The sequence below is a fragment of the Coregonus clupeaformis genome, chromosome 1 (assembly GCF_020615455.1).
Source record: "Coregonus clupeaformis isolate EN_2021a chromosome 1, ASM2061545v1, whole genome shotgun sequence".
Classification (NCBI taxonomy): Eukaryota; Metazoa; Chordata; class Actinopteri; order Salmoniformes; family Salmonidae; genus Coregonus; species Coregonus clupeaformis.
This window is the reverse complement of record NC_059192.1, coordinates 89,397,252-89,409,313: the sequence shown is the minus strand read 5'-3', so window position 1 is coordinate 89,409,313 and position 12,062 is coordinate 89,397,252. Positions and strand designations below refer to the sequence as shown.

General features: G+C 45.9%; 1 protein-coding gene across 1 annotated transcript in view; it reads right to left on the bottom strand.

Annotated features, from left to right (window-relative positions):
• Window positions 1-190: 190 nt before the first annotated feature.
• Window positions 191-12,062, bottom strand: part of LOC121578810 (disintegrin and metalloproteinase domain-containing protein 12-like) — a 16,482-nt gene continuing 4,610 nt past the window's right edge. The window contains exons 5-8 of the mRNA XM_045221662.1: window positions 10,721-10,916; window positions 7,167-7,481; window positions 1,784-2,226; window positions 191-1,550 (exon numbers count right to left, since the gene is read on the bottom strand). Coding sequence (XP_045077597.1) covers window positions 1,481-1,550; window positions 1,784-2,226; window positions 7,167-7,481; window positions 10,721-10,916 — 1,024 coding nt within the window. The 3' untranslated portion in view covers window positions 191-1,480. The remainder of the gene's footprint in view (window positions 1,551-1,783; window positions 2,227-7,166; window positions 7,482-10,720; window positions 10,917-12,062) is intronic.

Sequence of the window (12,062 nt, the reverse complement as noted above, 5' to 3'; positions counted from 1 at the left end):
GCTATGTAGTGTTTATGTAGTGCTGTGTAATGTTTATGTAGTGCTATGTAGTGTTTATGTAGTGCTATGTAGTGTTTATGTAGTGCTGTGTAATGTTTATGTAGCGCTGTGTAGTGTTTATGTAGTGCTGTGTAATGTTTATGTAGTGCTATGTAGTGTTTATGTAGTGCTGTGTAATGTTTATGTAGCGCTATGTAGTGTTTATGTAGTGCTATGTAGTGTTTATGTAGTGCTGTGTAATGTTTATGTAGCGCTATGTAGTGTTTACATATGTAGTGCCTGTGGGTGTGTTGAGATAACTATTGGGTCGGCTGCTGAGTATAAGGTTGTTGTATGCTTGGTGTAAGGTTGGTGTATGCTTGGTGTAAGGTTGGTGTATAGTTGGTGTAAGCTTGGTGTATAGTTGGTGAAATATTGGTGTAAGGTTGGTGTTAGGTTGGTGTAAAGTTGGTGTAAGGTTTGTGTAAGGTTGGTGTAAAGTTGGTGTAAGGTTTGTGTAAGGTTGGTGTAAAGTTGATGTACGGTTGGTGTAAAGTTGGTGTAAAGTTGGTGTAAGGTTTGTGTTAGGTTGGTGTACGGTTGGTGTAAGGTTGTTATTGGTGTTCCTCAGGGCTCAGTCTCTAAGCATCAGTGCACACAAAGTACAGTCACAGAGGGAGAAACAGCTGGCTGGATACTGGATGGAGGGAGAAACAGCTGGCTGGATACTGTATGGAGGGAGACCTGGTGAGGCCGTATCTTCCAACAGCTGGCTGGATACTGGATGGAGGGAGACCTGGTGAGGCCGTATCTTCCAACAGCTGGCTGGATACTGGATGGAGGGAGACCTGGTGAGGCCGTTATCTTCCAACAGCTGGCTGGATACTGGATGGAGGAAGACCTGCGGCAGGATTTACCGGGTGAGGTCGTTATCTTCCAACAGGTGGCGTCATACGCATCCCAAGTCTGTCAACCAATAGTGCAGACAGAGTCTCCCTATCTGATGTTGGTAGTCGTCTTTCTCTTTGTTCTCAGTAACAGTTCATTGAAGTTAGAGGTTTTACAACTTCACAGATCTCCAGAGACACGCTTTGTTTTAGTTGGACTTTTCCCCCTTGCTCCCTGTCCATCAAAAAACAGGTTCAAATATCCCCACGATTGAAATCAAATGGCTAACAGTAGAAAAATACAAAATAAACAAAGACTCCAAATGAAATCCCAAGTGTCTGGCACAGTGCACTGTGTGGTAACTAATTAATAAATACACAAAACGTTAAGAACATGTACCTGAGCTCAGACCTATAGCACCTCTTTAACATCAGAGCACCATCGGAGACTGGCTCGCTGACACGCCGACCGCCCAACGGTCCGGCCCCCTTATTCAAAACTCAAGAGACACCACATCTGAAGGTTTTTAGAGTTTCATAGTGCAAATGAAATGTCTTTAACGTCTTACAGAAAGGACGTCCTTTTTATTCCCTTCAGTTTAGTCCAGCTGCTCTCAGCTGCTGAACTTGGCGTGAACGATCATACGAGGCTTAGGTAGTGTTGGGGGTTGCTTAGGAACAGATCTGGAGGGGGGAGATAGATGTTAAAAGTGCATGTTAAGTATCATGTCCAGAAATTCATAAGTGAAAGGTTAGAAAACGTAGTCTTGGCATTACTGCAATTGATTCATCTCAGAACGCTGAACAAAATCTAGCTTGGCCAAAATCTTCCTTGCCCAGCTAGTAACAGTCTGTCAAGCGAGACTTTAAGTTGATTGATCTAATGCTGGGTGTTGTCCAGAGTGTCTGGGACTCACCTGTTTTGGTGTGGGACAGGTCTCAGCAGCCTGGGGACACCGGGGACAGGTACAGGGATGGGGACACCGACGGCAGTGGGGCTACGAATCAGACCACCACTCCTTCCGGGGGAGTTACGGTTAGGGTTAGCAGGCAAAGGCTTCTGGGTATTCCTGCCCAGGGGTTCTGCAGGTAAAGGCTTCTGGGTATTCCTGCCCAGGGGGTCGGCAGGTAGAGGCTTCTGGGTATTCCTGCCCAGGGGGTCGGCAGGTAGGGGCTTCTGGGTATTCCTGCTCAGGGGGTCTGCAGGTAAAGGCTTCTGGGTATTCCTGCCCAGGGGGTCGGCAGGTAGGGGCTTCTGGGTATTCCTGCCCAGGGGGTCGGCAGGTAGAGGCTTCTGGGTATTCCTGCCCAGGGGGTCGGCAGGTAGGGGCTTCTGGGGTGGACTAGGCATCTCCAACTCCTATTAAAGACAGACACACCGACAATCAATCAATCAATCAATCAACAATCAATGAATGAATGAATCAGTCTATCAAGCAATCAAGCCAACTCTTTAATGTCCCAACTGGAAGATTTGTATAGTAGTATTAAGTCATGCTGATTGTTCAAAACTTAATCTGAACTGAAAGCTGATGGGATCAGTAGTGACTCAGAAGAAAGTATTGACTCACACACACCACCAGGGGGCGATCAAAGCCAGCTAAATTTACCCCAGTCCTCATCTGAGCTCTGTCTGCCTGAACTATTGCATCATCATCATCCCTCGGTCACCATGGCAGCCCTCCCTCCCTCCCTCCCTCCCCAGACAGACAGACAGCATATATGCGTCCAAAATGGCACCCTATTCGCTACGGGCCCTGGTCAAAAGTAGTGCACTATCAAGGGAATAGGGTGCCATTTAAGACCCAGAGGGCACGGGATGAAGATCCATCATGTGTTACTAATCTACTGTAGAAGGATGACATCATGATTAACGTCTGGCTGTTACCTACTATACAGATGTTCCATATTCACACACACACTCACTTAGACAGACACACAGACACACACACACACACACACACACACACACACACACACACACACACACACTCAACACACTCGCTCACACACTTTCTCTAACTGGTCCTGGAGAGAATCCTTCTCAAACATCTCAGAAGGAAAGAATGATACTCAATACAGTACCATACAGTACCATACAGTATCATACAGTATAATACAGTACCAGACAGTACCATACAGTACCATACAGTACCATACAGTATCATACAGTACCATACAGTATCATACAGTACCATACAGTACCATACAGAGAATCCTTCTCAAACATCTCAGAAGGAAAGAATGATACTCAATACAGTACCATACAGTACCATACAGTATCATACAGTATAATACAGTACCAGACAGTACCATACAGTACCATACAGTACCATACAGTATCATACAGTACCATACAGTATCATACAGTACCATACAGTACCATACTCTCCCTTCCCTCACCAGCCAGCCGCACCAAGTACTCGCTAGTGATCTGGTGCCATACTCGGATGTACAACAGGTGTCCAAGATAGCTGCCTATGCTTACAGTGCAATCTCTCAGATCAAGGTGGATGCTAAAGAAGAGCTAGTGGTTCAATTTGCCATCCCCTGATCTGGCCTCCATAATACTCATCCCGTCCCGTCCCGTCCCCCATACCCACAATGCATCTATGATTACCAGTCCCTGTGCTACCCAGCTATGCCACTAGCAACCTGCTGCTCCAGCTGAGGACTATGACAACCAGGCCTCCCCTGCTGAAAAGGTTAACCAACCTTGCCCTGCACTCCTCAGAACCACCTTTCAAAGCCACCATTCATCCTTCCTTCACCAGCCGTCAAGGAATTTTTTACTATCATATGGTAATATAACGATAATGGTGTTAGGGCAGCTTTTGTAATTTAAAAGTTTCTTGTTTGAAGAGTGACTGAGTCTGATTTAATGAATAAACGGTTAGCTAGCTGTGCGGCATGGCTAGGCTGCTGGTGGCGTTAGCTCTGGCTGTGAATTTCAGGAGTAGCTAGCCTCGTCTGATATGCAGCTACGGTAATATACTAACTAACTAACTAACCACAGCTAGGAAAATAGGGTAATTAAGCATGTCCAAATGTAGCACAGTAACAGGACAAAAAAAGATGTCCACAGCCAGCCAACCCACTAGTCAGCATGGGGATGCTGTTGTTCTGACACTGTGTGGACCCGTCACCCAGAACACACATCCCACCCCTCAAGTCTCATGTCAGTATGAAAAATGTATGCACTCACTAACTGTAAGTCGCTCTGGATAAGAGCGTCTGCTAAATGACTAAAATGTAAAAATGTATACAGTACCATACAGTATCATACAGTACCATACAGTATCATACAGTATCATACAGTACCAGACAGTACCATACAGTACCATACCATACAGTACCATACAGTATCATACAGTATCATACAGTACCATACAGTACCAGACAGTATCATACAGTATCATACAGTACCATACAGTACCATACAGTATCATACAGTACCATACAGTATCATACAGTACCATACAGTACCATACAGTATCATACAGTATCATACAGTACCATACAGTACCATACAGTACCATACAGTATCATACAGTACCATACAGTATCATACAGTATCATACAGTACCATACAGTACCATACAGTATCATACAGTACCATACAGTACCATACAGTATCATACAGTACCATACAGTACCATACAGTACCATACAGTACCATACAGTATCATACAGTACCATACAGTACCAGACAGTACCATACAGTACCAGCTCAGTTTGTCTCGGTTCTGCTCAGATTTAGATTTTTAAGTCATTTAGCAGACGCTCTTATCCAGAGCGACTTACAGTTAGTGCATACATTTTTCATACTGGCCCCCCCGTAGGAATCGAACCCACAACCCTGGCGTTGCAAGCGCCATTCTCTACCAACTGAGCTACAGGAGTCAGTAATGTCAAAAGCCCTAGAGTGAAGTTGGCTGGCTACAGCAGGGCCGTCGCTCTGTCTAATCGGAATATCACAAGTTTCACAAGTTTTATTTTTTAGAGGTTTCTTTGAAAGTCTATGCCCTCAAAAACTTTTGTGACCTTTTGAGGGATTTCGTTAATGCTACCATCCATCAAGTGATTGTAAAGTGGTTATGTTTCCCACTTTGGTTCCGCTATGCCACGAGCTGTGTGAGGAGGGGGAAACTAGTACATCCCAAAGGTTATTTCTCTATGAAGGCTACTGTTGAACAGCTACTAATCTAAAACAATTGCAGCCAGTAATCATCTTGCCAGGAGGGAAGATTTGAGCACGATCCAAAATGCAGGCTACAGTATCACATGGAAGACTAAATTGAATCCAGGCAAATACAAAAAGTGCATGTCTGAAGGTGTCTGATGAAATCCAGACATAAAACTGTGACTGTGAGTTCAGCGGTAACTGTACATTACACTCCTACCAGTCACAATGATTCATCCTGTTACTGAGTTAGACCCCAGTGGGCAAAACTGGTTCAAATTACGCTTTTCACAATGTCTTTTAAACAGCAAAAAACGGGCTCAAAAGACGAATTATCAACCAGTTTTCCACTGGGACGGACACAGACAGCCCCTTTACTGAATACCACAGTAAGTCAGGTGAAGACCCCCATAGACCGCCCACAGCCCTGGCTAAACGGCCCCCAGCTGAGAGGCTCTTCCTGGGCAGCCTGGTCAGCCTCCCTGGGGCTCCTTGGGCTGGAGCTGGACCAAACAGCTGTTACTGCTACAGGATGGGGCTGGATTGGACTGGCAGTTAGACCACGACTACAGGCCTTACTTATGCTTGAAACCATTGCGTTTTCTGGAAGAGCAACAGTTGGAAGGGAAGGCCTGTCTCAGCCTGTTTCTTATGCAGTGAGATATGGTATAATCCAGTGAGTTAGTCAGAACAGAACACATGGTCTGATTTGGTGCAGAAACCAAGTGTCCAGTTTAGGCCCATGGACATTCTGGAATTGGAATTTCATCACCGGAACTTGGAACACTGGAGGCAATATTCTATTCTAGTAAAGTGGCCGTTCTGACAACTTTATCCAACATTAGTTTGATACGGCTCAACTCAATTTACCACGTCTATTTCCGTGAAGCTCGTTCGGACTCTAAATCAATAAATGCCCTCTGCCCTCCTCGAAGCACACTCTCATTCAGCTCATCATCTCTTAAATGTACAATCTGGGATCTGGGAATCTGTTCAAAAGTCTTTTTCAATTTTTGATATTTGCTGTATTTACCCATTGAAAACCGAATCCCAGATTGCAGCTTTAATAGCATGATGCTTGATGATACTTCAGTAGACAGGCCTGGGCTCTGCTATGACCTTCTAACGGCCTTCTGTTAATCAGAACAGGAGTTAGCAGCTCATTAATGCTTTAACACACTGCTAATGAGCCTGATCTGGTGTGTCTTAATAAAGAGACACACTGTGAAGAGACACACAAACACGCACACGCACACACGCACACAAACACACACAAACACACACACGCACACACACACACACACACACACACACACACACACACACACACACACACACACACACACACGCACACAGGCACACAGGCACACGCACACAGGCATACGCACACACACTCTAGCACACACATTGTAATGTTGTGGTATTGTGGATTTTATATTGTACTATATGTGTGAAATACTAGAGTAATTATGCAATAACGTCTCGTATGATGTATTGTAACTGTTTTGACCCTGTTTGGACCCCAGGAAGAGTAGTAGCTGCCTTGGCAGCAGCTAATGGAGATCCCTAATAAATACTAAACACTGAATGAGCATGATGCAGTGACGTAGAGCTGAGGTCAGACGTGGTGTCGGGTTCTGAGCCCCGGACACTATTACAGTAAAGACAGAGACAGGGGTCAGATCAGACATAGTGCCACAGCTGCATCTGAAACAGCACCCTATTCCCTATATAGTGCACTACTTTTGACGAGCGCTGAGCCCAGGCAGGCGCTGGCCCTGGTCTAAAGTAGTGCACTATATAGGGAATAGGGTGCTGTTTGTGACGCAGCCTTTAATGTCAGAGGGAGCATGGTGTTGATGTAGAGGAGAGGCTTAGTCAGGTTCTCTCTGTCCTCATCTAATCTCAGCCCTCCACTCACTCACCCAGACCATCCTCCACTCACTCAACCAGACCATCCTCCACTCACTCACCCAGACCATCCTCCACTCACTCACCAAGACCATCCTCCACTCACTCACCAAGACCATCCTCCACTCACTCACCCAGACCATCCTCCACTCACTCACCAAGACCATCCTCCACTCACTCACCCAGACCATCCTCCACTCACTCACCAAGACCATCCTGCACGAGTTATGGTGCTGTGGCACACTGCGAAACGACGCCCCTCTGGGCGGAGCCTGGGTGTGGCTGTGGGCATGTCCTTGGCCATGGGGAGGCGGGGCTCGGTGAGGAGGAGGAGTAGATGGTGTGGGCTGTCCTGGTCCAGGGGTGGAGGCAGGGGACAGGGACAGGGACAGGGACAGGGGGACTGGGTGACTGAGGTGAACAGGGGAGCACTGGGGTAGACGTCGCAGGCTGTGGGAGGGGTAAGGAGCCCCCGGAGAGGGGTAGGGCTGTCCAGGGGGGGGTTGGTTTTGGGGAGGAGGCTGTGGAGAGACGGGATACAGAAACACAGACACATCAATCAGAAACTGGGTCATATTCATTAGTACCCACTGTAGCAAAATGTGTTGCAATGGAAAATGAAAATTAGTGTTTCTTATTGGACAAGTTCAGGTAGTCCCTCCCTGTTTCAGTATGTTTTCCTCCGTTTGGTGCCTAGTGAATACAACCCAGCAAAGAAACAGACCAGAGCAGAACCTCCTGGAAGTCTGCTTCACATCATCAGCTGTCAATGTCAAATCTCCACCCCTCTACTGCCCCTCTCCTTCACCTCCTCTCCACTCCCCCCCTCTCCTTCACCTCCTCTCCACTCCTCCCCCTCTCCTTCACCTCCTCTCCACTCCTCCCCCTCTTCTCACCTCCTCTCCACTCCTCCCCCTCTCCTTCACCTCCTCTCCACTCCTCCCCCCTCTCCTCACCTCCTTTCCTCTCCACTCCTCCCCCTCTCCTTCCCCTACTCTCCACTCCTCCCCTTCTTCTCACCTCACCTCCTCTCCACTCCTCCCCCTCTTCTCACCTCCTCTCCACTCCTCCCCCTCTTCTCACCTCTCCACTCCTCCCCCTAACCCTAACCCGGATTCCCCGGGTTAGGGTTAGTTCCCTGGATTCCCTGGGTCCTCATTCAGGTATAATATCAAAGAGAGAGAGAGACAGAGGACATCTGACCTAGTCTAGGTGGACAGAGCCACAGACCTCTCTCACACACACACACACACACACACACACACACACACGGCTATGTTTTCGGGAATTTTTTGGGGACTAAAAATGTATTCCACACACACACTCAGTCACACACACCCCTCTCCCCTTTAACACTGTACAGCTCCTGACAACTGGGGAATGACCCCACCTGAACCCTGCTTAAATCAAACAGACCTACATCCTCTCTCCTCTTAGTCCCAAATACCACCCTATTCCCTTTATAGGGCACTACTTTAGACCAGAGGGACCAGGACCCATAGAGCTCTGGTCAAAAGTAGTGCACTATAAAGGGAAGAATGTGCCATTTGGGATGCCAGCCCTCCTCTTACCGGAACATAGAGCAGACCCAATGATAACCAGACACTACAGGATGGGTAACTAAAACCAGATACTACAGGACGGGTAACTAAAACCAACCAGATACTACAGGATGGGTAACTAAAACCAGATACTACAGGACGGGTAACTAAAACCAGATACTACAGGATGGGTAACTAAAACCAGATACTACAGGACGGGTAACTAAAACCAGATACTACAGGATGGGTAACTAAAACCAGATACTACAGGACGGGTAACTAAAACCAGATACTACAGGACGGGTAACTAAAACCAGATACTACAGGACGGGTAACTAAAACCAGATACTACAGGACGGGTAACTAAAACCAACCAGATACTACAGGACGGGTAACTAAAACCAGATACTACAGGATGGGTAACTAAAACCAGATACTACAGGACGGGTAACTAAAACCAGATACTACAGGATGGGTAACTAAAACCAGACACTACAGGATGGGTAACTAAAACCAGATACTACAGGATGGGTAACTAAAACCAGATACTACAGGACGGGTAACTAAAACCAGACACTACAGGACGGGTAACTAAAACCAGACACTACAGGATGGGTAACTAAAACCAGACACTACAGGACGGGTAACTAAAACCAGATACTACAGGACGGGTAACTAAAACCAGACACTACAGGACGGGTAACTAAAACCAGACACTACAGGATGGGTAACTAAAACCAGACACTACAGGATGGGTAACTAAAACCAGACACTACAGGACGGGTAACTAAAACCAGATACTACAGGATGGGTAACTAAAACCAGACACTACAGGACGGGTAACTAAAACCAGACACTACAGGACGGGTAACTAAAACCAGATACTACAGGACGGGTAACTAAAACCAGATACTACAGGACGGGTAACTAAAACCAGACACTACAGGACGGGTAACTAAAACCAGACACTACAGGATGGGTAACTAAAACCAGATACTACAGGACGGGTAACTAAAACCAGATACTACAGGATGGGTAACTAAAACCAGATACTACAGGACGGGTAACTAAAACCAGATACTACAGGATGGGTAACTAAAACCAGATACTACAGGACGGGTAACTAAAACCAGATACTACAGGACGGGTAACTAAAACCAGACACTACAGGATGGGTAACTAAAACCAGATACTACAGGACGGGTAACTAAAACCAGATACTACAGGATGGGTAACTAAAACCAGATACTACAGGACGGGTAACTAAAACCAGATACTACAGGACGGGTAACTAAAACCAGATACTACAGGATGGGTAACTAAAACCAGATACTACAGGACGGGTAACTAAAACCAGATACTACAGGACGGGTAACTAAAACCAACCAGATACTACAGGAAGGGTAACTAAAACCAGATACTACAGGACGGGTAACTAAAACCAGATACTACAGGACGGGTAACTAAAACCAGATACTACAGGACGGGTAACTAAAACCAGATACTACAGGACGGGTAACTAAAACCAGATACTACAGGACGGGTAACTAAAACCAGACAGTAAAGTACCAGCCTGTCACCTGAATATAACACTCTTTTGTTGTTAAAGTTTCAGCCTGCAGCTTTGAAAACCCAACAACAATAGACCAGACTCCCTCATCAATATTCCCGGTGTGTTTCACGCACAAATAAATCAATTTATTCTTCTAACAAGCATATTTCGCTGCGCGACCAGAGCGGGATTCTCTCAACAGAGTCCATTATTCCATTATGTTCACCAACTCCGCTCGGCACCCAACCTTTTAATTGGATTTGAATTAGCTGCCGTTTGCGTGAAAATAACATGTCACACAGGGAGAGAGAGGGAGGGAGAGGATAGAGAGAGAGAAGGATGGAGAGAGAGAGAGAGAGAGAGAGAGAGAGAGAGAGAGAGAGAGAGAGAGAGAGAGAGAGAGAGAGAGAGAGAGAGAGAGAGAGAGAGAGAGAGAGAGAGAGAGAGAGAGAGAGAGAGAGAGAGAGAGAGAGAGAGAGAGAGAGAGAGAGAGAGAGAGAGAGAGAGAGAGAGAGAGAGAGAGAGAGAGAGAGAGAGAGAGAGAGAGAAGGATGGAGAGAGAGAGATGGGGGGGAATTAGCTGCTGTTGTGTGGGAGGAAGCCAGTGGGGGAGGAGAGGGGAGGAGAGGGGGAGGGGATTGAAAGAGGAGGAAGAGTCAACATTAACCTTGAAGATGCTGCTGCTGTGTTTCTGTCTCTGTGGCTGGGCTGGAGGCTGGGCTGGAGGCTGGGCTGGAGGCCGGGCTGGAGGCTGGGCTGGAGGCTGGGCTGGAGGCTGGGCTGGAGGCTGGGCTGGAGGCTGGGCTGGAGGCTGGCCAGGTGGGGAATCTCTGTGGCTGGATGATCTGTTGGGCCCAACTGACCTGTGATACAACAACAGATTTACACTTAAAGAGTGGGCCTTTTAAAAATATGAAATACAAAATCAGTCCCCAGATGTGAATTTGTTTTATTAAATTTCAACTCAGTGGGTTTATCGTGGAACTTTAGAAGACTAATGGGTAGCCCGTTCCCATACAGTCTATATGGGGCGGTAGTAAAAGTATTGCTCAGCTGGCAGATCATGGTGCTTGCAATGCCAGGATTGTGGGTTCGATTCCCGGGGCCACCCATACGTAAAATGTATGCTGCTGGATACAAATGTCTGCTAAATGGCATATATTGTTCTAGTGTTATTATTAAGACAGGGCATCGAGGTGTGTAGTCTTGACCTTAGTTTCTAATGCCCTACCTGTTGGTATGTATTATATTACCTTAGCTTGTCCATAGTGATCTATATTACCTTAGCTTGTCCATAGTGATCTATGTTACCTTAGCTTGTCCATAGTGATCTATATTACCTTAGCTTGTCCATAGTGATCTATGTTACCTTAGCTTGTCCATAGTGATCTATATTACCTTAGCTTGTCCATAGTGATCTATATTACCTTAGCTTGTCCATAGTGATCTATGTTACCTTAGCTTGTCCATAGTGATCTATATTACCTTAGCTTGTCCATAGTGATCTATATTACCTTAGCTTGTCCATAGTGATCTATATTACCTTAGCTTGTCCATAGTGATCTATATTACCTTAGCTTGTCCATAGTGATCTATATTACCTTAGCTTGTCCATAGTGATCTATGTTACCTTAGCTTGTCCATAGTGATCTATATTACCTTAGCTTGTCCATAGTGATCTATATTACCTTAGCTTGTCCATAGTGATCTATGTTACCTTAGCTTGTCCATAGTGATCTATATTACCTTAGCTTGTCCATAGTGATCTATATTACCTTAGCTTGTCCATAGTGATCTATATTACCTTAGCTTGTCCATAGTGATCTATATTACCTTAGCTTGTCCATAGTGATCTATATTACCTTAGCTTGTCCATAGTGATCTATATTACCTTAGCTTGTCCATAGTGATCTATATTACCTTAGCTTGTCCATAGTGATCTATATTACCTTAGCTTGTCCATAGTGATCTATATTACCTTAGCTTGTCCATAGTGTTCTATATTACCT